Consider the following 27129-nt stretch of genomic DNA (forward strand, 5'->3'; position numbering starts at 1 on the left):
TGTTCTTAGGTCTGAAGTGGGTCCCTGGTAGTCAGCATATTGTTTTTGTATCCATTCAGCCAGTCTATATCTTTTGGTTGGAGCATTTAATCCATTTACATTTAAGGTAGTTATCAATATGTATGTTCCTACTGCCATTTTCTTAATTGTTCTGTGTTTGTTATTGTAGGTCTTTTCCTTCTCCTGTGTTTCCTGCCTAGAGACTTTCCTTTAGCATTTGTTGTAAAGCTGGTTTGGTTTGCTGTATTCTCTTACCTTTTGCTTCTCTATAAAGGTTTTAATTTTTCTGTCGAAACTGAATGAGATCCTTGCTGGGTAGAGTAATCTTGGTTGTAGGTTTTTCTCCTTCATCACTTTAAATATGTCCTGCCACTCCCTTCTGGCTTGCAGAGTTTCTGCTGAAAGATCAGCTGTTAACCTTATGGGGATTCCCTTCTATGTTATTTGTTGTTTTTCCCTTGCTGCTTTTAATATTTTTTCTTTGTACCTAATTTTTGATAGTTTGATTAATATGTGTCTCGGTATGTTTCTCTTTGGGTTTATCCTGTATGGGACTCTCTGAGCTTCCTGGACTTGACTATTTCCTTTTTCATGTTAGGGAAGTTTTCAACTATAGTCTTCAAATATTTTCTCAGACCCTTTCTTTTTCTCTTCTTCTTCTGGGACCCCTATAATTCAAATGTTGGTGTGTTTAATGTTGTCCCAGAGGTCTCTGAGACTGTCCTCAATTCTTTTCACTCATTTTTCTTTATTTTGCTCCCTGGCAGTTATTTCCACCATTTTATCTTCCAGCTCACTTATCCGTTCTTCTGCCTCAGTTATTCTGCTATTGATTCCTTCTAGAGTATTTTTAATTTCAGTAATTGTGTTGTTCATCACTGTTTGTTTGCTCTTTAGTTTTTCTAGACCCTTGTTAAATGCTTCTTGTATTTTCACCATTCTGTTTCCGAGATTTTGGATCATCTTTACTATCATTACTCTGAATTCTTTTTCAGGTAGGTTGCCTATTTTGTCTTCATTTATTTGGTATTGTAGGTTTTTACCATGCTCCTTCATCTGTAACACATTTTTTTGTCATTTTTTTTTTTTTTTGATGGGTGGGGTTATTCCTGTCTTACTGGTTGTTTGGCCTGAGGCGTTCCAACACTGGAGTTTGCAGGCAGTTGGATAGAGCTGGGTCTTGGTGCTGAGATTAGAACCTCCAGGAGGCCTCACTCTGATTAATATACCCTGGGGTTTGAGGTTCTCTGTTAGTCCAGTGGTTTGGACTCAGAGCTCGCACCACAGGAGCTCGGGCCCAACCTCTGAGATAGAAACCAAGATCCTGCAAGCTGCAGGGCATGGCAAAAAAAAAAAAAAGGAAAGAGAAAAAAGAAAGATTAAAAAGCAGTACAATATCAAAGAATAAAAAACAAAATAAATTTAGAAAGATAAAAAATATATTAGGAAAAATAAAAATATAATTGAAACAACTGCCAGAAAGTAAAATAAAACCGTAACAGAAAAAGAAAGGGGCAGGGCAGGGGGAGCGGAACAAGCCAAAAGAAGAGAACAATAACAAGTATAAAGAATAAAATAAAATTAGAAAAATAAAAGATTAGAAAAAATAAAATATAAATGAATGAACAACAGTGAATCAACAAGTGAATCTTGTGGGACTGAGCCCTTTTAGATTGAAGTTCTATTCAATCTAAAAGAGGAAAAAGGAAGAGAGGAAAAAAATGAAGGAAAAAAATAGCCTTGGCTATGGGGTCGGAGTTTAGGCAGGGATGGAACTTAGGCAGGCGTGGGGTTAGGGTGGGGCGGGACCTAGGCTGGTGCGGGGGGTTACGTTTGAGCATGGGGCCGGGCCTAGGCTCAGGACCCACACAGCTGGAAAAGGCCTTGGGGGCGGGGCTTAGGCAGGGTGACGTTCAAGCGTGGGGAGGGGCCTCTGCTTAGGACCTAGTCTGTGGGGCTTCCTCCCGTCCTCATATATGTCCGTGGTCCACCACCGGTGCTTGGTAGGTGCCCTAGTTGTGCAGAGACACGAATTCTGCATCCTCCTAGTCCACCATCTTGATTCCACCCTCTGCCGAGTACCTTCTTGCTTCAGTTTCTGATATATCCATTTCCCCGGGCTATCAGGCAGGCTGGCTCCTGACTGGTGCACACACTCGCGCTGGTGGTCACGAAGACCAGAATTCTGCACCTGGAGAAACTTTTCGGCCGGCCGGGCAGCCACAGGGAGGTGGACAGGGGCAGTACTATGTTTTATGTTAAGTTCTCAGCTTGCGAAATTTTAGAATACAACGGATTATAAAGTTTATTCCAAACTTATGTGAGGGCAGGCCTATCGTTATGAACTCCCAGAGAAGATTTTTTTTTTTATTCAGAGCTCAAAAGAAAACAGACAAGCTTCTTGTTCTGATGGGCAAAGATTGTTCTCCTACACCCTTTCATTAAGGGTGTAGCTTTCTGAGGTTCCAGAGAGCTACAAAAGGTGGTATGTCTCAATTACACTTTTCCATCACATATAGACAAATTTTTATTGTTTTTGTGTGACCATTAATTCACAAGAAATGTGGTTACTGATACAGGCAAACCCTGTCCCTGAAAATGACCACAGCCAACAGTTAACTGGTCCTCTGTTAGCTACCTATTCATTTTTGGTCTCTGAGCACCTCCCTTACATATTCTGACCTCATGTAATCATTGAAAAGGAAGTCTATTAAGCAATTCTATTGTAGACAGTCTATGAAGCATCTCTGTAGCAGGATGGATTTCAAGCTATCCAGTCAAGAATGGAAGTCTACACTGATTTTTAAGTGGGTGTGATATTATGATTATAGTAAGAAATATATATTTTGGTCTTCATCCAAGGTTCCTGCCACATAGCTCCTACCACACTTGTAATTTCCTATATAAGAGCTATAGGTGCATCTTTTGTTATAATATTTAGTTTTGTCCTATTTCCTGAAATAGCTTCAGAGCGATAAAGATGAAGTGAATGTCTTGTTATTCGTAACAAGCCCTTTCAGCCACACCTGAGTTTATGTTAATGAGGAGACTTTTGGAAAGCCCCTAAGGATGGGGGCTGGTTGTTAGAGGAACCAACCTTAGGATGTGAGGTTCAGAACTTTCAGCCCTATCTCCCAGACCTCTGGGGCTGGAGACTGACTTAATCACCAATGGCCAATGTGTTACTCATTCATGCTTACATAATGAAGCCTCCACAAAAATCCCTGAACCAGGAGCTTAAGAGAGCTTCCAAGTTTGCGAACATGGCATACCTGGAGAGGGCATGGGAGCTTGGCAACCCTTTCCCTATACCTTGACCTATGAATCTCTTCTATCTGGCAGTTCTTGAGTTATAGCCTTTTACAAAAAACTGGTGATCTAGTAAATAAACTCTTTTCCTGAGTCTGTGTGCTGCTCTGGCAAATTAACTGAACCTGAGGAAGGGGATGTGGAAACCTCTGATTTATAGCCAGTCCTCAGAAGCACAGGTAACAACCTGGACTTGAAATTGGAGTCATAAAGGGGTTGGAGGGTGTGGGTTCTTGTGGGACTGAGCCCTTAACCTGTGGAATCTAACACTATTTCTCCAGGCAGACAGTATCAGAACTGGATTAAACTGTAGGACACCAAGCTAGGTGTCCAGAGAGTTGGAGAATTGTTTGATGGTGTTGGGGGGAAAACCCACATGCATATAGTCACACAAGTGCCAGAAGTATTGAGATCTTAAAGAAACACAGGAGTGCTTTTCCCTAGACGATGGCTAACATCATAATTTAATCACAGGGAAAATCAGGGTCAATCTAGTCACTTTTAGAACTTTCAAGGTGCTGAGAAATTTTGTTTTTATTTGTTACCTGACTTACACTGAATTGTTGGTCCACATTATTTACTTCCTTGTTCCTGGGTTATACATTACTCTCTGCCCATGGCCTTAGGAAGAGTATAGTGTGCTTTCCTGCTCCTTCACTTTGGGTTTGTCCATGTGACCTGCTTTGGCCAACAGACTATTAATGGAAGCAACACAAACAGAGGCTTAAAATGTGTTTGAATGGTTATACTCACTCCTTTGCATTTCTACTATTGCTATGAGACCATGTCTTAGGTAGCCTCTTGGTCCCAGAAGAGAGGTACATGGACCAGAACCCAGACTGTGGAGTTCAAGTTTAGCCTAGAACAGCAGAACTCAAACTGACATGCAGATGGCATGAGAAAGAAATACATGTTGCTATAAACCACTAAATTTGGGTAGTTTTTCATGTACATTACTGTGAAAATAGCTGACCAGTATATTTACTTTGTGAGTAGTTACTAGGCCCTTTCCCTAAAACGAAGCACTTGAAATGTATTAGTCTAAGTCTTTTTACCTGAAATGTTTTGAGCTGCTCAACAGACTAGGTTAAATTAGTTATACTATATTAATACATAATGATTTGCCTTGGAGTCTGTCAATAACATCTAATATAAAATGGAGTACCAACCTGGTATTTATGTAAGAAGGAAAGATCGGTAGTTTCATTTAAAGGAATAGAAGATGATGTGACATGAACATATGGATTTAATTCTGCAATACGCTGAAGTACAGCTTCAGCCCTAAAACAAGAAAAGAAAAGGAAAAAAGACTTTTACTACTCTTTTGTTCAATAAATATACTCAATCTTTCAAACTTGGACACTTTGATGACATCAGAAGAACGTGAATGTTACAAAATTTCATGGGAATTTAAACTGGAGAGGAATAAAAGAAGTTAAAACTTATTTTTACTACACAATCTTGAGATGTAGCACACTGTCATATTCCATAGTAAGTCACATAATCTCAAAGTGTACCCTTATAGGTCAATGCTCCTTAAGGCTGTTAATGATTCAGTAATAATAAAGACCTACTTAAACAATCTTAAAGAAATGCATTTCTAGGTAGCAATGTGAATGTATTAAATTTTTGACAAATATAAATAATTAAATGTGAACACTTACTTATCTACAGTAGAGTGAATTTATGGTTATGAGTTAAACAACTATGATTGAACTGGTGTTCTGGATACAGAAAATATTCTAAGTAACTACAACAGTAAGAAAAAAAAAATCCTATGATAATACATCAAAATATCTTATCTTCACCTGTTTCTCATACTAACAACATCATCTTCACAGAGAAAGAAGTTGGTTCCTAGATCCCATGCTTGGCATTCTTCTGTATCATGAATTGTAAGTGCCTTCAAAAAAGAGAAAACTATCTGTTAAAGTCAGGAGTAAGACAAGGATGCTCACTATTTCTAATACTATTTACACTGACTTGGAAGAATTATCTAATTAGACAATAGAAAGTAATTAAAGTCCTAGTAATTGGAAAGGTTATAAAGTTAGATCCATTCACAGATGATATGACTATATACATCTGGAAACCCAGAAAAGTTCATGGAAAAACTACTTTATTTTTTTTATAACACAAAATAATTTTTTAATGCTAGTATATGATTTTTTTGGTAGAGATTACTGTTACACTAACTTGAATATAGCTTCATTATTCAACTGTCGACTGTGAAGTGAGATAAGACAAACGTTAAAAGCAGGGTTTTGATTACTTAACACAGTAAAATTGTAATTCCAAGTTACAGAGACGTTCATGTAACGATAGTTGTATACTGATGACAATAAGAATAATACTTTCCACTTATGACATTTATCAATAACAATTCTCAATTAATTAAGTAAAAAATAATTAACATGATGTAATATTGTAATTCCAAATAGATATACTATATGCTTGCTGTAGGTGTGTGTATATGTACTTTATTTTTCAGATAGTACTGAACCCTAGTTGACTTTAAAAAAATGAATAAATTAGGCATATTACCATGCACTTACATCACCAGAGTGCCTTTACGCTATGTGAAAAACTACTTTAAAAAACAGTAAGAGAATTCAAGTTTAGAAAAGTAGCACATTATACAGATCAACATATATACAAAGATTTTAAAAATTCACATAAACTAACATTTCCAAACGGTCATGTTCTAAGTAAGAAAGAAAACTAACTGGAAAATATATTTTTAACTTATATTTCAAGCCACAAATCTTATAGAAAAAGGGGCAAGGTATATGAACGCAGAGTATACTGAAAAAGAAATACATAGGGCCCTTTAAAATATTGAAGCATGTTCAACCTTGCTCAAGAATGAAACACCTTTTCTCATTCATCAGAATGGCATAAATCCAAATTGGTGAGAGTGAAGTAAATCAGGCATTCTCATACATTACTGGTGGGAATATGAAGTAGCACAAAACCTCAAAGGAAAAAAAATTGGCATTCTTTAGCAAAATGACAAGTACATTTCTCCTTTGACACAGCAATCCCACTTTTAAGAATCTATCACAAAGACACACTGGAAATAATACAAAAATACATATGTACAAGACTCTTAGCTGCAGCACTATGTGTAATAGCAACAGACTGAAAATAATCAAAATGTCCACCAATGAGGAACTGGGTATAATTACGTATGATACATCAACACAACATATATTCATGCAGCTATGAAAAAAATAAGTGAAAAAATATATTTATCACTATGGAGTAATACCAGGATATGCTGGTATGTGATAAAAAGCAAGGTAGAAGTATGGCACTTTACCTAAGAAAGGCAGGTGGGGATAAATATGTACATACACACATACAGATTTGCATGTCTATATGTATGTATTTGCTTATATTTAAAAACAGATTAAAAAAAGAAGGCAATCTAATAAGGGAAGGAGGAAATAGGGTAGAGAGATGCTAGACTTACCTGAATATACTTTGCTTTATAAATTTGACTTTGAATTATATGTCTCATATAATAATAAAACTAAATCAAATTAAAAAAGCAATCCCTAAAAATCCAAAGTAAAATGAATAAATGGACAAAACTATCTATTTGAATTTGTTGCATAATTACACAAAGGAATTATTTAAAGTGACTTAAGAAAGCAGTTAATTTGTCTGCCAAATCCAGATGGGATACTAAGGATAAAACAATTTATCTTAAACTGTTTTCAATAATCATATTGTTATTAATAATGCTGGAACTGTTATTCCAAAACTATGTCATAGATATAACAGGATATAATATAGGATAAAGCAAATAAGTAATCAGGTTCATGTCATTAAGACCCAAAACCTTATAGTAAGAGAAGAGATACAAATATAAAATCTAATAAGTAAATAAGTAAATACCCTGTAATCCTAAACTTGAAACTCAGAAATTTCAGTGTTCATTCACAATGAATGTTCTAGCTCTGTCCACTGTTAAGACTTTATAGGCAGTGACAACCAAAGAATACTGGGGTAGTGTCAAAAGGACTCAAGGACTTCAAGAAGATCCCCCAAAGCAAAGATGAAACAATCTGAGCATCAATGACTCAAAACACATCAAATACGTTTAAATCCATCATGATGTTCACATACACACATACCACCCAAGTTTCACCTGTCACTGTTAAGGGATCAGAGAAAACCAGTGATTTTGAAAAGTAGTAAATAAAGGGGGAAAATCAAGTATTTATCTTGCCTTTTACACATGTACTAACTATATGTAGTGAAACCAAACAAGTGATGAATGGAAACTTTTCTAAAATATTATTCCCATTAATAAATGAAATAGAAATGACAGAAATAGAATATCACAGCCCCAATAAAATAATGATCTAGGCAGTGATCATTAATAGGTAGTAATAATCACAAAAAAAGATAACAATATTATTTCCTCCTGATGGGAGAACACAATATCACTTGTGAAGCAGTAGTGCCAAAAGAATCAAATCTGAATCTGATTCTCTGGATATAACGACCAGTTTATAAAAAATACAGAGATGGAGGTACATGTGAAAAATGACCTGATTTCTTTAAAAAGTAAATTGAAAGCAAGAAAAAGAATCAGGGAAGGGAAACCTATTGATTCAAAGAAACCAAGTCCAGTATATGGACTTTACTTGGATCCTGATTAGAACAAAACAAATTTAAGAAAAATTCTTTCTTTAGACGACTGGGAAAATATGGACTCTAACTAGATACTTGACGATTGTGGTAGGCAGGCTTCAAAGATACCCCAATGATTCCCACTTCCTGATATTCAGGCCTTTGTGCAATCCTGTCTCCTCCTAGTGACTTGCTTTTAAGGACTACAGCATAGGTGATGTAATGTCACGTCTGAGATTAGGTTACAAAAGACTGCGATTTATCTTGCTAGCACATTCCCTTTTTTTTTTGCAGTATGCAGGCCTCTCACTGTTGTGGCCTCTCCCGTTGCGGAGCACAGGCTCCGGACGCGCAGGCTCAGTGGCCACGGCTCATGGGCCCAGCCGCTCTGCGGCATGTGGGATCTTCCCGGACCGGGGCACGAACCCGTGTCCCCTGCATCGGCAGGCGGACTCTCAACCACTGCGCCACCAAGGAAACCCCTCCCTTTCTTGTCTTTTGCTTGCTTACTCCGATGGAACAAGCTTCCATATTGTGAGCTGCCCTATGAAGAGGGCCACATGGCAAGGAACTGAGGGTGACCTCCGACTAATAGCCAGCAAGGGACTGAGGTGCGAAAGTTGAACGATACAACCTTGCCACTGAATCCTATCCATAACTACATGGGCAGGTTTGGGAAGCAGATCCTTTCCCTAGCCTCAAGATGACTGCAGGCCCTGCCAATATCGGTGACTGGAGCTTTGTGAAAGATCCTCAGAGGAGTCTGCTAAGTTGCACCTGATTCCTGCCCCAAAGAAACTGAGGTAAATGCTGTTGTTTAAGTTGCTAAGTTCTGTTTAAAGATAACAATGATCTTAAAAAACTGTTAACGTTTTTAGGTGTGGAAGTGATACTGTGGTTATGTTTTCAAAAGGCACCCTTATCTTTTAGAGGTTTATAGTAAAATATTTAAGAATGATATAATAGGATGTCTGAGATTGATATTAAAATAATTTGGCAGTTGGGGGCAGTGGGGAATGGGAAGAAGATACATGAAACAAATCTGTCTATGAGCTAATAACTGCATGATGGATACATGGGGTTATGCTAACACTATTCTCTTTTTTTGGATAATTTTGAAATTTTCTGTAATAAAAAGCTTTTTAAAAGGAGGAAAATAGAGAATTATGACAATTTTGCTACTAAATGAAGAAGCAATAATTAGGCCAAAGTGTAACTAATATTACCACTACGGATGAGAGGAATAAAAAAGAGTTCATAACAAACAAACAATTCTTCTTACCAAGGACATTTACTCACCTTAATCCCTGCAAGAACAAGATTCTTTGCTATAAAGGGGGAAGAAAAAAAAAAGGAATAGCTTAATATTAGGAATTGTATATTAGATATGTCTTCATGGAGTTTGGTTAAATCTCTGAATAATTTTAACTTTTTACTACCTAAGAAATATAGGTTCCTTAGAAAATATGGATGAACAAAAAGAAAAAAATAAAATTTTCCGTAATCAAACCACACTGAGATAATCATTCTTAAAATTTCAGTGTATGCTTCCAGACATGCTGTTATGAATGTGTGCATGTGTGCTCTACCATAATGAATTAATGGATACAGAGAAAGATCATTAATAACTATCAACATCACAAAAAGAGAAGCAGGAGAGTCATTACTGGTTCCTTGTGGAAGAATGTAACAGTATGAAATACTCTTGCCCCAGCTGCCCCCCCACCCAAAATCAAAACTGAACCTGATCAAGGTTTTGGATCTAATTTCCTTTATAGAAAATAATACAAGGGAAAGGAATTAAATTCTTTAAATTATGTTGCTCAAAAGCATCACATAAAATTATGAATAAAAATACTGCTTACCAATTTCCAAACCAAGACCACCCATACCACTTAAGAAAACATGGGACTTGGCCATCTTCTGCATTGCTGTGTCTCCAAGAACGTACCTCTGTCGACTACATGTAAAACACAATGAAAATTATTTTACCAAAATTGTATATCCTTTTAAAATCATTTGTGAACTAATAACCTGGCAGCTAGATCCTGCCCACAGACTTGTTTTGGATCACTTGCATAGTGCTTAAAAGTTCTGAATTAATGTCAAATATATGACATATTTTTAAAAATTAGAAGATTTGGCACCACAGTCCACATTCCCTCATGGCTACAGAGTTGAGTAGGAGTTGCCCTGTTCAGAGAGGGAGGACTATGTGATCTAGATTTGCCACAGTTCCCATCCTTCTCCTCTCATTTACTACCTCGGTGGCCACCACAGGCATCTGAGTTTGCCACTTCCACTTAAAGCCTTTCACTGTGAAAAGGATTTCTCAGGCAAAAATTTGGTTTCCTTCTTGGAGTTTAGATGACTTAAGTAGTTTTCAAACATTATTTTAAATATAAAAGCTGATAAATTATATAAAGGACCTTGTTAAGTCATCCATCCTAACAGTCACAAGGCAGTATCAGGATGAGAATTTCAAAAAATACACATTGGCAATTTTAAAAAGTTAGACATAGTAATAGTCAATAGTAAGAGTTTATTTGAAAGAACATTCATTAACTTGATGCTATACTAGTTTTTGAAGATGGGGCATTCTAATGGCTTCTCACCAGAATTATTTTGAAAGATGAGTTCAGTATAAATAAATAATTCCAGAGCCCCTTGGGTTGCAAGTATTTCTTTTGGCTTTTTTTTTTTTTTCCCCCGGTACGCGGACCTCTCACTGTTGTGGTCTCTCCGTTGCGGAGCACAGGCTCCGGACACGCAGGCTCAGCGGCCATGGCTCACGGGCCTAGCTGCTCCGTGGCATGTGGGATCTTCCCGGACCGGGGCACGAACCCGTGTCCCCTGCATCGGCAGGTGGACTCTCAACCACTGCGCCACCAGGGAAGCCCAAATATTTCTTTTGGAATTGACACACATGCACATTTACAGATGCTGGTTTAATGTATGTTTAATATATAGGTGTTTATTTAATTTCCATATTTCATCTATTGATATTCAAGATAAAAGCCTGAAAAAGGGTCTCTTGTTTAGTAAGAAGAAACTTTATAAACACAAGCTATCTTTACTATTTCCATCCTTACTCCCTACAATATATAATAAAAGCTAGACTTTTCTTCTTTGTTTATTTAAAATTTATTTTATTGAAGTATAGTTAACTTACAATGTTGTTAGTTTCTGCTATACAGCAAAGTGATTCAGTTGTACATATATATATATATATTCTTTTATTATATTCTTTTCTATCATGGCTTATTACAGGATATTGAATATAGTTCCCCGTGCTATACAGTAGGACCTTGTTGTTTAACCATTCTACATATATATAAGTTTGTGTCTGCTAATCCGAAACTTCCAATCCATCCCTTCCCCACAGCAACCACAAGTCTGTTCTCTATTAGACTTTTCTTTTTAAATTGGTATTCACCATTTCTGCTTCAGAGATAAAATCGATTTATTTATTTATGAAATATTTATTGAACATCTACTATGGTATGTATGGAACAGTGTATAATATAGTCTTACAACCCTTATTTGTGTATTCCTAAACAATATATTTAAGTTTTGTCTGTTTTGGAACTTTATATAAACAGGATCATTTGAATACTTTTATGAGTTATTCATATCAACGTAGCTGTTGATTTTCATTTCATGTTGTATTCTATTATACTGTACTATTCTATTGTGATAATTTACCATAATTTACCTATTCTACAGTTTTGGACAGTTACCAATAATAAGACTGAGTATTCTTATATATGTGTCATGGTACAAGTGTAGTAGTTTCTATAACACACATATCTAGGAGAGGAAATGCAGGGTTAACTATTAGATAACGCCAAACTGTTTTCCAAAGTGGATGTACCAATTTACTCTCCTCCTGGCAGTGTATCAAAGCCCCCATAGTTTCAAATCCTTAATGTGCTGGAAAAAGTTAACATAGCAGGCCTGATCTTTAGCCTGCTTATGGGAACTAGCCCTTGGCCACTGCCTGTGAACTTGGCTTTTGAAATGTTTCCTATGCTAATAATTCTACTTTTCTATTTTTCTTCCCTGAGTTTCCTGAAATAAAAACTCCTTAATTTTTAGGTTTTCTATTCTAAAATACACATGTAGAACTTTTTTTTTTTTTTTGCGGTACGCGGGCGTCTCACTGCTGTGGCCTCTCCCGTTGCGGAGCACAGGCTCCAGACGCGCAGGCTCAGCGGCCATGGCTCACGGGCCCAGCCACTCCATGGCATGTGGGATCCTCCTGGACCGGGGCACGAACCCGTGTCCCCTGCATCAGCAGGCGGACTCTCAACCACTGCGTCACCAGGGAAGCCCCACATGTAGAACTTTAACTGATCTTAAACAGCATCCCAAATTTTGATTCTCCAAAATTTGATTCTCCAATTTTAATCATGATTCTTTTTTTGACTTATGGGTTCATGTGAAGTGTATTTTTAAATTTCTAATTTTATGAGGAATTTTACAATTACCTTTTGTGTTGACTTCTAGCTTAAATGTATTGTGAATAGACATCACTATCTATATAATTTTCACTCTTTAATATTTGAGAATTTCTTTGGTCAATTTTACAAATGTTCCATGGGTTCTTGAAAAGAATGTGTACTCTACAGTTGTTAGATACAACATTCCTTATATGTGCATTAGATTAATCTTAATAATCATGTTGATGAACTCTATACCTGTTCTGACTTTTTTGTTCGCTTGTTCTCTTGATTACTAAAAGCAACATTTAAAAAATGCCCCACTATGATTGTAAATTTGTCTATCCTCCTTATATATTAGTACCTGAACAGTGCTGACATGTAAGAATAACAGCTAAAACTCAGTGTTTATTACACACCATGCACTGTTTTAGTGTTTTATTTGTATTAACTCATTTAATCCTCACAAAAATTCTATAAGTTCTGTTGTTATTCCCATTTTTACAGAGAGGAAAACTTTATAGAGAAATTAAGCAATTTATAAATAGTGGAGGCAAGATTCAACCCAGGCAGTCTGGTCTTAGTATCCATATTCTTAACCACTGTACTACACTGCACATAGATTAAGAAAGTTAAATCATTCTACAAGGCTTTTACAGGAAGAAAAAAAATCAGTTCCTGACCTAACTCTTCCCTACCCTGATTCCCAAGTCCTAAGACCAACCACCCTCAATTCTTTTAGTTATTTCTTCTAATATTTACCCCCTTCTTTCTCAATAACATGTCTGTACTTTTTCTTGATTTTTCAGTTTTACATATTACCTATTAACTTCCAACTAAGTAAGACAGAATTACTTTTCTGAATACAAATCTGGTCAAATCATTTTCCTGCTTTAAAAACTCCAGTGGTTTCCTATATCCCTTATGATAAAGTCTAGACTCTAATATTAGTCACAAAGCTGTTCATAATCTAGTCTCTGCTTGGCTCTCCAGTCTCATTTTTGTCACTCTACCAACAAACTCCATGTTCCAGGTGTACTAAAGATTTTCAGTTCTCCAAACGTATTTTCTCTTTGGCTATTAGATGTTTTTCTGGAATATTCCTCTCCCCCACTATTTTATGCCTGAATAACTCCTACTTGTCCTCAGGTCTCAAATTCAAAGAATCATATAATCTCAGACAAATTCTCAACAGTTGATTAAATTACCTGCCTTTTCAATGCTGGCCACCAAGGGTAAGGGTACTAAGTGAGTGCCTAGTTTGTGCTAGGCGATGGCAGGTACTCTGCAATTGACCCTTAAATCTTACCGGATGGGATTTAAAGAGCTGAGAGTGTAACTTCAAGCCCAGCATTGATACATTACAGCTGACTGTATTAAATAGACATGCAACATATCAGTGAATGTACCCAGTAAAAAGGAAATTTCCAAGGCTAACTACTCTACTTTTAAAGAGCCCTATTTATTAAAGATTCTCCCTTTAATGAAGGTACAATATCTCCCTGTAGTTTTGACCACTAGTCCTAATTTTACCTCCTTGGGGCCATAGGGAACTTGTGTAATCCCTCTTCTATGTGACAGCCCTCCAAACATTTGAAGATGGTATTCAGGTTCCTCCAGGTTTCTCCAGGCTAAACATCTCCAGTTCCTTAAACAACTCCAAACATGGCATCATTTTGAGTCCCCCTCAACACTCTAATCACTATCTTCTGGATGTACTTCAATTATCTTCAGGCATTCATAAATTTATTAAAATATCTATTTCAAGGCAGGCACTGGCACTGTGTGGGGATCAAGACAGCAACAACCTCATGAGGTACTGTGAGGATTAAATTATTTAAAATAAAATATATAAAATACCTAGGAGGATGCCTGCGACATGTTATTGGGGGAGATAAATAATCAAATAATCCATTATTAAGTACTATATACAGAAGTACCAGAAACTAAGGGAACCTGAAATACAGAAGAGAAAGTGATTATCTCTATCAGTGGAGGTCATGGAAAGCTTCACAAATGAGGTTCCTCCAAGTTGAAATCTGAAGACTTAAGAGGAGTTAAATTAATCGAAGAAGGAAAAGCATTCTATGCTAGGAAAAAGAAAAGCATGAAAAAGAATGGCAGGTAAGAGATATATAGTATGTACCTAAAACTTCTACTTCTGGCCTTGGTTAAGTAACAGGGACCAGATTTATCCTCTTTCTGCCTTAAACAATTGAAAACTGGACAATATAAATGAAACAATAGATTTGAGACACTGGAAAATAGGTAACTGAGGACAGTAATCTCAGAGGAGAAGAATAAATGAGGTGAGTTTTATGATTGCCTAGCCTGGAGTTTCCAGGAGACAGAGTAGGAAGGGAAACCCAAGAAGAGCCTGGTGGTCTCCTTGTTGAATTGAAGAGAGCGAGCTGTGAATTCAAGGCTAGAATTTGTGAGCAGAAAGATGCACAGAGAGAACACCAGACATCTGTAGAGGGTTCTCCTTGAGTCTTCAGCTAAGTTACGATGAGGAAACAACCTCAAGCTGGGGAAAGAACCAGGTGACAAGTGCAAGTGAAACAATCACTGTTTTTAAAAAGGGTCAGAAAGAGTTTATGTTCCTCTCCAGCCAAATGGAAAACCTTATAATACAGAGAGCACTGGATAGAATACTCCAAAGAATATTACATCAATACTGGGGGAAAAGTAGCCTCAGAATTGAGTCTCCTCTCATCTCACCTAACAAAGCTTAAAAGTAAGTAAGCCTTGAGAAAATAAAATTATTTTCAAGTAATTTAACTGTGTCCCTGAAAAAGCTCAAGAATATTTAAAGGAATTCAAGGTTATCCAGCAACCAAAAATGTAAAATTCATAATGTCTGACATACACTAAAAAATTACAGATATGCAAAAGAGCAAGAAAATACAACTTACAGTGAACAGAAAAATCAACAATAGAACACATTTAGAAATGACAGATGATAGAATGTGTAAACAGACATTAAAATAATTAAAAATATAATTCATATGCTCAAGAAGCAGCAAAACTTTTAGAGATGAAAACTATAAAATCTAAGATGAAAAATACTCTGAATGGAATTAACAACAGATTCGACACTGCAGAAGTGAACCTGAAGACATGGCAATAGACTTTACAAATTGAAATACAGAGATGAAAACAAAAAAGACTGGGAAAAAAAACCAAACAAACCCCCAAACCCAGACCTTAAATGAGCTGCAGGACAACTTCACTTGGTCTAATATATGTGAAACTGAGGTCCCTGAAAGAGACTAGAGAAAGGGGGAGAGAAAAACAAAACTGAAGAACTAAACAGTTAAAATTTTTCCAGGAACACAATAAACTCACAGACCATGATACAAACAAAGAACAAGATATATAAAGAAAACTATACCAAGGCATATCATAATTGTTTAAAACTGGGGATGATGAGGAAATATTAAAAAAATCAGAGAAAACAGATCATGCAGAGGAAGGGTACAAATGACAACTTTCTCCCAGGAAAGCAGTACAAATCAGATGGCAGCGGCACAACATTTTTATAACACTGAAAGGAAGACACTGTCAACCTAAAATTCTATACTCAATTTCAAAAAAAGGAAGTAAAGACTTCATTGGACATACAAAAGGTGAAAGAATTCATTGCTGGCAGACCTTCACTATAAGAAATGTTATAGCAAATCCTCAGGAAAATGATACCAGATGGAAATCTTAATTTACACGAAGGAATAGAGAATATCAGAAATGACAAATCTATGGATAAATACAAAACCCCCTTTTCTTTATTTTTAAAATCTCTTTTAATGATAATTGACTGCTTAAGCCAAAACCAATAACGTACTGTGAGTTTATAACATATGTAGAAGTAAAATGTTAAGACAACAATAACTCAAATCCTGGAACAGGAAAAACAGAAGTACACTGTTGTAACCTTCTTATACAGGAAGTGACAGAATAAGATTTGAACATACACTGTGACACATTAAAGATGTACACTATAAACCATAAAGTAATCACTAAAAAAGGCAAAAGAAAGAAGTACAGTTGACTCTTGAACAACACAGGTTTGAACTGTGTGGGTCCACTTATACGTGGATTTTTTTCAATAACTATACAGTCAGCCCTCCATATTCACATCTGAGGATATGGAGGGCCAACTGCACTCACTGTACTACAACACTTGATGTAAGAGGCTTGAGCATCCATGGATTTTGGTGTACATGGAGGCTCCTGGAACCAATCCCCCAAGGGTAGTGAGGGACACCTGTAGAGTAACATGCCAATTAAAGGAGATAAGATATAATTAAAATACTCAATTATTCAACCAAAAGAAAGGAGAGAGAGAAAAAAAGGAACACCAGTAACAGATTAGGCAATTAGAAAACAAACAGCAAAAACAGTATCAACATTCCACATTAAATTTAAATGGTGTAAACACTCCATTAAAAGACAAACTGTCAGGGACTTCCCTGGTGGTCTAGTGGTGAAGAAAACACCTTTCAATGCAGGGGACGCGGGTTTGATCCCTGGTCAGGGAACTAAGATCCTACAAGCTGCGGGGCAACTAAACCCTCGTGCCACAACTACTAAGCCTTTGCGCTCTGAAGCCCGTGTGCCACAACTAGAGAGAAGACTGTGTGCCACAAATAAAGAAGCCCGCACGCTGCAAGGAAGAGCCTGCGCGCCACAACTAAGACCCAATGCGGCCTAATTAATTAATTATAAAAAAAGACTGTCAGATTGAATAAAAAGAAAAATCCGACTATATTCTATCTATAAGGAGCCCAATTTGAATACACAAATGAAAGTCAAAGGGTGGAAAAAGATATGCTACCAATAAGCAAGAGAAAAGCAGACTTTTAATATCAGATAAACAGATTTCAGAGCAAAGAAAATCACCGGGATACAGAGGGCCATTTCATAATGATAAAATGGTCAATACACCAAGAGGACATAACAATTCTAAATGTTTATGCACTAATAACAGAGCTTCAACCTATGTGAAGCAAAAACTGGTAGAACTGAAATAAGAAATATACAAACAGGAAATTATGGACAACACCGCTCTCTCAGTAACTGATATAAAGAATGACAGAAAATCAGTCATGATACAGAAGAGCTGAACAACACTATTAATCGAGTTGACCTAATTGACATTGATAGGACAATCCAATAAATAACAGAATACACATTTTTTCCAAATGCACACAGAACATTGATCAAGATAAACCATATTCTGCACTAAAAAGCTTTAAAAAAATTTAAGTCACACAAATTATGCCCACTGATAACAGTGGGCAGGCTGATGCCCATGCTGTTTGCTATAAGTAATGAAATCCTCTGTCTCTGACCCAGATGTTTCACACCTTATGTTAGCATCCACTAAAGAATAATAGGCTAGCTTTTAGCTTGTAAATAGGGCAAAATTAAATCCTAGACCCTGACAATATATACATAAATTTTGAACAAGGCTAAAGAATAGGATGTCAGAGTGTAAAGTGGTGAGAAGTGACATGGAGTCTAAAAAGAAAGATATGGCCATAACTCATGGTAAATTAGAAGCTACTGAATTCATAGGTACAGTACTATTCTTCATGATTTATTTGCAATTTGTGCACATTTTCTCATTAAATATTTAATGAATAAATGAAAGAAATGATTGGACTTAAAGGTTAAGTAACCTAAGATCATACACTAATAAATGATGGAGAATGATTCAAATTCATATCTAATACCTAAGTTCAAACTGTCAGCTACTGTTATGCTGTATCCATAAAAGGGCTTAAATGTGTATTGTACAGTTTGGCCTCATCAGTGTAGATTATAGGGAATCATTTAAGGATTTTAAGCCAAGAAGCCATGGACTCCATGCTAAGTGCCAAAAATACAACTTTGAATAACTTATGAAAGATGGATTAGAGACAAGAATAGTTTTAAAGAGAACACATAAGAGAATATTATAATAGCTCAATTGAGAGATTCCAAATGCAGGGAGAGAAAAATGAAAAAGCTGGAATTAAGAGTTGTTTAAAAATAAAGGATTTAAAAAAGTTAATTTGGAAGATGACAAACAGGGAATAACCTAAGATGACACCAAGGTTTCTAGCTTAGGTTACTGAGTGGGTGTGGCACCATTTAATTAAGCTTGAGAATGGGAAGAGGGAAGGAAAAGGATTCCAATGGTGTTGAGTGCTACTTAATGCTGAAAATTTTATATTAAGTTTTTGCGTGAACACTTTAAGACTTAGATATTATTTTTAAGAGATGTTATTCTTATTTACACATGAGAAGTAGAAAGATTAAATTATTCTTATTTACACATGAGAAGTAGAAAGATTAAATAACTAGTTTTGGTTCATATAAATGTCAGGATTGGATGTGAACATTATCCTCTAAATCCAGGGACCATGTTCATTTCACTGTACCATAGTGTTTCTCTAAGAAGTAGATATTCTAACACAACATTGTAAATCAACTATGTGTCAATTAAAAAAAAGGTAGTTATTTGCTGAACATCTGCCTGGTTTACCTTTAAAGCACCTTGTGGACTTCCCTGGTGGTCCAGTGGTAAAGAATCTGCCTTCCAATGCAGGGGATGCGGGTTCAATCCCTGGTCGGGGAACTAAGATCCCACATGCCACGGGGCAACTAAGCCCACGTGCCACAACTATTGAACTTGCTCACCTCGACGAGAGAGGCCATGTGCTGCAATCTACAGAGCCCATGTGCCCTGGAGCCTGTGTGCCACAACTAGAGAGAGAAAACTTGCACATCACAACTAGAGAGAAACCTGAGCAGACTGCGTGCCGTCATGAAAAGATCCCGTGTGCCTCAACTAAGACCCAACACAGTCAAAACAAACAAACAAGAAAACAGCATCCTGTGTGCATTTAAAAACAAAGGTCTTGAACTTGGAAGAAGAAAGCTGCGGAAAGGGACTCAAATATAGACAGAAAGCTAAAATCATGGAAATGGATGTGAACTAGAGTATGAACTGAGAGAAAAATCCTCAAGTTGGAACCTGGCATTCATGGTGCAGGCAAAGCAAGAGCAGACTAAGAAAAGTCTCAGAAAGAAGTCAAGAGGAGTAGAAGCAAATCCAGAAAAACTGTTATCTCAAAAGCCAGAGAAGTTTCCTCTAGTATTACACTAGAACACACACAGTTTTGATACTATTATGACTGTATTAATCCAGAAAGCTAAGAATGCCCTGGTGCTGCTCTGATATTCACGCCTTGTTCCTATAGTGATCTTTACACAGGAACCTATATGCAAGGAACATAAAAAAAGAGACAGCAAAGTATCACTATCTGAATTAGTTTTAATTACCTCCAACAGAGAGTTCTTTGGTAAAAGCAGAGTTAGACAACCAAGGCTTTAGTCCTAAATTAGGACTCATTCATTTCTTTAGATAAATCTTGGGATTAGCAGGCTCAGGCATATCTTCAGAGGAAAAGAAATGGGCAGATCTACAGAACTGGCTCAAGTCTAACTAGCTGTCTAACTCACCCAGCAATTTGCTGGCAATAAAGATGCAAAATGAAATAGAGATGGAGCCCAGAATGCTTTTAGAAGTGCTCCCCTACCCCAAAAAAGAAATCTTTAGATTCTGAGAATAATTTCAGGTTTAGTTGATCAGTAACTATGAGGTAATTTAAGATTGAGTAGTAAGAAAAAAGTGAAATATATTTAGCAAACCACTTTGTTAAAGTAGGTATTGAAACTGCCCTAAAAATATTTCCTACCTAAATATATGTACAAATATCAGACTTAGTTAACATTCAAGATTTGTAGATTTTACAGAGTTTCAGTTTCGTAGGAAAGCCTAAATGTTTACAAATAATTATAACCTGAGATTCAATTATTCATATCTGGGAAAAACTTGTATACCTAGTAAATATTAAACAAATTTCAATGACAATATTTAGGAATAAATAAATAGTATTTAAAGTATTGACCTTGGGGACTTCCCTGGTGGTGCAGTGGTTGGGAATCTGCCTGCCAATGTAGGGGCACGGGTTCAAGCCCTGGTCCAGGAAGATCCCACATGCTGCGGAGCAACTGGGCCCATGCGCCACAACTACTGAAGCATGTGTGCCTAGAGCCCGTTTTCCACAACAAGAGAAGCCACCGCAATAAGAAGCCCACGCACTGCAATAAGAGTAGCCCCCACTCACCGCAACTAGAGAAAGCCCTTGCGCAGCAATGAAGACCCAACCCAGCCAAAAATAAACTAAAAAGAAAAAAGAAAAGACAACAGGTGTAAACGCATAAACTATGGTAAGAAGTAGTCTAGTATGGCCAGTGTACTCAGAGGAAAAGGTAGGTTTGGACTAACAAATAGCATTGGGAAAACTGGATTTCCAAAACAAAAGATGAAAAGATTAGAATTTAGACCTCTACCTTATACCATCCACAAAATCAACTCAAAATGGATTAAAAACGTAGACAAAAGACCTGAAACTATAAAACTTCTAGAAGAAAACATAGGAGGGAAACTTCTCAGCATTGGTTTTGGCAAGGATTTCCTGGATATGACACCAAAAGCACAGCAATAAAAGCAAAAACAGACAAGTGAGACTACCACAGACTCAAAATCTTCTGCATAGTGAAGCAAACAATCAGCAAAATGAAAATGCAAACTATGGAATGCGAGAAAATATTTGCAAACCAGGTGTCTGATAAGGGGTTTAATGTCTAAAATATATAAGAAACTACAACTGAATAGCAACCCCCCCCCACCCTGCCTATAACCTAATTAAAAAATGGGCAAGGACTAGACATTTCTCCAACAACAACACACAAATGGCGAACAAGAATATGAAAAGGTGCTCAACATCACATATCATCAGGGAAATGCAAAAACACAACGAGACAGCACCTCACACCTGTAAGGATGGCTATAATAAAACAAAAATAAAACCCGAGAAAATAACAAGTGTTGGTGAGAATGTGGAGAAACTGGATTCTTGTGCACTGTTGGTGGGAATGTAAAATGGTCCAGATGCAATGGAAAACAGTATGGAGGTTCCTTAAAAAATTAAAAATAGAACTACCTTATGATCCAGCAATACCTGATCATATATGAACTGCTATATATGATACCTAAATTGCTGTATTCTATTACTTTCAGTCCAGCAAACTGACTACAAGTGAACTGTAAGCCTACTTACCTAGCTTTGCAAATGGAAAATTTAATCTCTGGTTTACTGAAAATTATGTTCATTAATCAGTCATTATAGGATTGGAGGGATATAAAAATGTTTCACAAGGACGGTAACAAATAATGAAAAAAATTAGCCAATGCTATCTCAAGGAGCTGCCATTTGTTTTCCTAAGAATATGATCAGAAGGACATTAAGAACATCGTAATTACAGCTGAAGAGTCCAAATTTAAGATGACTTCGGAAGTATAATCATAGTCAGGAGACCACATGGTGAAACAGTTTTCACATAAGCAAAACAAGTTAGTCTTTATCTCTTCTTCCAAGGTATAGCGCAAAATGTGACTTGAAATCAACATACCAGGTGGTATGTATCAGCTCCTCCTAAACTGCTCAAAATTGACTCTGCATCCCACATAAAAAAATATAGAAAGAAATCCAAAATACATGATGAGCCTATTGTTCCAAATTTACCTATATAAAATTTATTTTTTCATGATTAGTTATAGAGGAAATCTAAAAACTTTTAAACTGAGAGTATACTATCTTTCATGCAAACATCTCAAAGTATCTACTAGAAATGACAGCAATTTATGTGTTTTTAATTTTTCTTTAATTTTGAAAAAAGTATTTTTATTTCATGAAAAAATATGGTAAAAAAAGTCCCACTAAATTCCATTCAAATCACAGATCTTCAATCACAAAATACTTCTCCACTGTCTATACAGTGCAAACATGCAATGTTGTTAATGAGATCACACTGAAGTTAACATGGTCTCTAGATGCTACTGTATAACTAACTAAAGTGAAATGAATTGTCTTTCATGAGACTCCTGCACTATCAAGAACATAAATATGTACTCCTGTCCAGAAACAAGAGGTATATTTTGTAGTGGATAGCAAAATCATTTTTAGTCATATCACCTAAACCTAACACAACCAAGATTTAAATATTATTCAAGCTTTCAGCCTATAGTAAAAAAAAAAAAAAACAAAAAAACAAAAAAAGAAACCCGAATTTTTAACTTGAGTGGAACTCTTAGAATATATATTACAAAATTCTGCATAGGCCTAGTGGTGTCTTTGAATAAAACTACTCCATTACTGGAGAACAATGAATGGGGAAAATGTTTCAGTTTCCATAATGTTCTTACCTGTATAATGCATCATCAATCTCCACAGATTCTGTTGGCATATTGGGCAAATTTGTATTCACACTGAAAAAAGAAAACATAACTTATAAGGGCCAGTATGGCTATTCAATACTCATATTCTGTAATACTCATATTCAATTATACATGGGATCAGATTCACTAGTTACTAAAACAGGTTTTACAAACCAGATATATATTTTATTATTTACCACTTTATTTAGATTTTAAAAACAGATCAAGATTAAATTCACTGACTGCCTACCCTGTATTATAAAATTAGAGCCCATGGTTGCTTTATTCTCACGTGCTGTTTATCAATGCTACATATATTCTGATGGATCTATATTTTAGCAATTTTATTTGAGTGCCCCATAAACCTTCTATAATATACACACTCGGAATTTACCATATAATGATATCTAAGCTTATTTCTACATGTTTGACCTTTCCTCTGCCCTCCAGATTTTATGCATCTGCCAGAACAATATCTCTATTCTGATGTCTAACTGGTATCACAAACATAACAAGCCTCGGGCTTCCCTGGTGGCGCAGTGTTTGAGAGTCCGCCTGCTGATGCAAGGGACACGGGTTCGTGTCCCGGTCCAGGAAGATCCCACATGCCGCGGAGCAGCTAGGCCCATGAGCCATGTCCGCGGAGCCTGCGCGTCTGGAGCCTGTGCTCCGCAATGGGAGAGGCCACAACAGTGAGAGGCCTGTGTACCACAAAAAAAAACCCCACAAAAAACAACAAAAAAATAACAAGCCTCAAATAGAATTCAATTTCCCTTGCTTAATCTATTCTTCCCCAGTCTTTCCCAACTCACTTGGGACCACCAAGCAAATGATGCCACCATTTACTCACATGCTCTGGCCAAAAATCTAAGGATCTTTACTTGTTCCCTTATTTTCTCTATCTGTGAGCGCTGTTAGTTCTACCTTCAAAAGGGATCTCACATCTGATCACTTCTCACCATTTCAGTCAATACAATCTCAGGCCAAACCATCATCATATCTCATCTGAACTACTTCAAAGGCCTCCTAAACTATTCTATTTCTATTGCCCTGCCCTTTAATTAATTTTCCATCTAACAGCCTAAAACGTTTAGAATGTAGTCAGACATTACTCCCTAACTTAGAATTATCCTTCAGTAAGTTTTCTTTACCATTAGAACAAAATTCAAACACCTTAGCATACATAATAGGGCCTTTATGTATGTCTCCCAGTTACCTGTCCAACCTCAACGCCCACACCTCTCCCTCTTGCTCACTATCTTCAACTACACTGGCCTACTTGATGGTTCTCAAAAAGCCAGGCTTGCTATCTCTTCAGTGTTTTTATACTCGCTATTCCCTTTGCTTCAAATGTTCTTCCTTCAGATCTCTGAAAAACTGACTCTTACCATTTAAGCCTCTATTAAAATATTGCTTCACAAACATCACAGACCATTCGAGATCACCCCATTGAAACTGAGCAGGACCCTGTGGGGCCTTCCCTGGGACAGATTTCCCCTCCCCGCTTGTTTGTACAAAAGTTTTAGCCTCCTAGGCTTTCCCCGAGTTCCAAAGAGCAAATTTAATCAGAGTGATGAGAAAATGTAGAAACAAAGGAAAGCAGTCAAAGTAATAACAGTTTAGCCATAAAACAAAGTCAAGGACCTTTCGTTGTCTTGCAGATGCTAGAACTCCCACCAGGTGGACGAAGTTAACTGTGTGCTGAACTGCTGATCAGCTGGAACCAGAAGGTTGATGATTGAGGTTCCAAAAACATTACCCTGTTACCTCACCATCAAGCAATCAGAGAACTGAGCATGGATCACACACCCCACAACCCTCTCCCTCAGACTGTCTTTAAAAACCCTTCCCTGAAAGCCAATGGGGAGTTTCTGTCTTCTGAGCATGAGCTGCCCATTCTCTTTGCTTGGCCCTGCAATAAACTGTACTTTTCTTCACCATTACCTGGTGCCAGGAGATTGGCTTTGGTGTGCATTGGGGAAGCAGACCAAGTTTGGTTTAGTAACACAATCAACGAAGTGGCTCCCTAACTTGTCAACCTGCTGTATTTTCTTCAAATCATTAATTATGTATTTTTTTCATTATCATTAACTATCATCTGCCTTCCCCTATAGAATATATGATCCATTAGGAATTCACTACTGTATTCCAAATCCCTAAAACAGTACCTGACATTTAATAACAAGAGCAAATATGTGTCACACACTGCTTTAAGTGCTTTAGATGTACTAACTCAGTTAACCCTTTCAACAATTTTATGAGATAGACACTATTACTGTCTCCATTGAACAGAGGAAAAAACCTGAGACTGACAGAGATTAACTTAAATAATATGCCCATGGTCACAGAGCAGGTAAATGGCAGAGCCCTGAATCTAATCAGTCTAGCTCCTGACAACCACATTATACTGCCTATTGCCTCTCACAGTAGGCATGAAGAAAGCACTAAAAAAAAAAATATGTTAAATGAATTTTAAAAATTAAAAAAAGGTTAAACATACTAGTGTAACAAGACACAAAGTGATGTATCATTTACCGCAGTTCATTCCAATTTTTTCACAGCATGGCACAGAAAGAAAAATAATAGGTAAACACTGGGAAACAGAAATAGTTCCTAGCCAGAGGGAACCAGCTGGGACATTTGGGCCTGAGCCACAGTGACAGCTAAGATCAATATCATCTTGGCAAAAGTGTGATCCATTCTAGGTTTTGGGAAGCTCTAATTATCAATCACAGGATTCTAAAAACAACGTGATAGCACAAAATCCAGTTTTGGAAACTTATTTTCTAGGCCTGGTGTTGCTATACAAGCTAAAGTATTTGAAAATATAATATCAAAATGTGACTATTTCTGTTATCAAATATTGATTAGATGATCAAGTGATATCAGCTTCTAGCTAATAAAAACACACAAATACACAATATACCCTGGCACTGTAACAAAAATTTTTATTACAGCTTTCTTATCCCTGGTATACTTTCACTAGCTATCTTCCTTGCATGGAGGGCAATAGTCTAGTGGGTAAAGCTCTTAAGTAAACATGAGTAGAGCATTACATTCTAACCAGTTCTGTCACTTAACGATACAACTGGCACCTACTTTTCAGAAAGTTCTGCCTTACTGGAATATTTCAAAAATCATTCTTATGATAAGGTCTACATGGCGATCAAAAATGCTTTAAATAAGGGAAGGTTTTGTTTGTATTACATAATATCTCCCAAGTAAATTTGGCAATGCTGGCAATGGCAGGCAATACCATGGTACCAAAAAGCATCCCTTCAGTCTGAAGCTGGTGAAAATGCTACAGGTTTGTGAACACTCACATTAGCTCAAAATCAAATCTGCGCCACTTTTATCTTTGGCATATTGTATTCTGGTAGTGGGCAGAATTTAACTATCCGCTTTATTAATTACGAAATGATTGAAACAGGAACTACACGCACATTTCCCCTCTATTTTTGCCAGAATGGAAAAGACGTGAACCTCAACACCAACTGGGAAATAAGAATAGGTAACTCGTGTTTTTTTCCTGGATTTCTTTTTCTTTCTTTCTTTCTTTTTAAAGTGCAGTCAACAGAGGCCTCAGAGTGTCCTGACTACCACTGATTCATTATTACCAAGTTCCCTCTGGTAATAGTTTTCAGAGGATCTCAGCGGAGGACAGCGCATAGCAGAGCTTAGCTTTCACTTTATCGAAAGGAGGGAAGGTGTCCGGCACCAGGTCTGGGAAGCTCACACCGAGCGACTCGGACCAGAACTCCCCGCCGGAGCCTCTCCCTCCCCTCCACGTCCGGTGACTGGGAGGAAGGAGGAATGGCAAACCCCAACCGGAACTGAGAAAGCGCTGAAAGGGGCGATAAGTGGGCTTTTTCCTCAACGAAGCCGGCAGTCGCAGAGGTCGGAGCCCACGCCGCCACACCCACACCGCGCGCTCCCCTAGCCGCCCAGGGCCGGCTCTGGCCAGCCCCGCGGCCTCTCGCGCACTCCCTGCCCGCCTTAGGGGGAGAAGCAGAAAGCCGGGCTCTGGGTCCTGCCCGCCACGCCTTGCTTCTTCGCGCCCACACACGTCCTCTCACCTGCCGGCCCCCCAGGAGGAGCAGGACGCCTCTTCCCCCTGACGTGCGGCCACCGGCTGAGAGCCCTCCATCGCCTCCTGAGACGCAGCCGCTGCTGGATATTGGGAGGCAGGGAAGGGGGCAGGACTGTGAGGTCAAGGGGCGGGCGGTGACGTCACCGGAGGGGGCGGGCCTGGGGGAGCGCGCAGCCCGGCGGCGCCTTCCCGTCAAGCCCAGAGGCGTCCTGGCTTCCGGTTTGGGTGTGGTCGTGGAGTGGGCTTTGCTGTAGGTGATTGCAGGGAATGGAATGTTGCGACTGGCGTCTGGCAGATGTAAACCGAACCAAAAC

General features: G+C 37.6%; 1 protein-coding gene across 3 annotated transcripts in view; it reads right to left on the reverse strand.

The window, feature by feature from the left end:
* Nucleotides 1–26900, reverse strand: part of UBA6 (ubiquitin like modifier activating enzyme 6) — a 79497-nt gene extending 52597 nt beyond the window's left edge. For 2 of the 3 annotated variants that reach the window (XM_082838363.1, XM_082838365.1), the window contains exons 1-6: nucleotides 26802–26900; nucleotides 22714–22776; nucleotides 9819–9913; nucleotides 9253–9281; nucleotides 5118–5212; nucleotides 4479–4590 (exon numbers count right to left, since the gene is read on the reverse strand). In XM_082838363.1, coding sequence (XP_082694489.1) covers nucleotides 4479–4590; nucleotides 5118–5212; nucleotides 9253–9281; nucleotides 9819–9913; nucleotides 22714–22776; nucleotides 26802–26872 — 465 coding nt within the window. In that variant the 5' untranslated portion in view covers nucleotides 26873–26900. Of the gene's footprint in view, nucleotides 1–4478; nucleotides 4591–5117; nucleotides 5213–9252; nucleotides 9282–9818; nucleotides 9914–10568; nucleotides 10762–22713; nucleotides 22777–26801 lie in introns of those variants that run through there. The other variant, XM_082838364.1, reaches the window with a different exon arrangement.
* Between the last annotated feature and the right edge of the window lie 229 nt (nucleotides 26901–27129).

The sequence above is a fragment of the Leucopleurus acutus genome (genome assembly GCF_964270905.1).
Source record: "Leucopleurus acutus genome assembly, chromosome: 4".
NCBI classification, from domain to species: domain Eukaryota; kingdom Metazoa; phylum Chordata; class Mammalia; order Artiodactyla; family Delphinidae; genus Leucopleurus; species Leucopleurus acutus.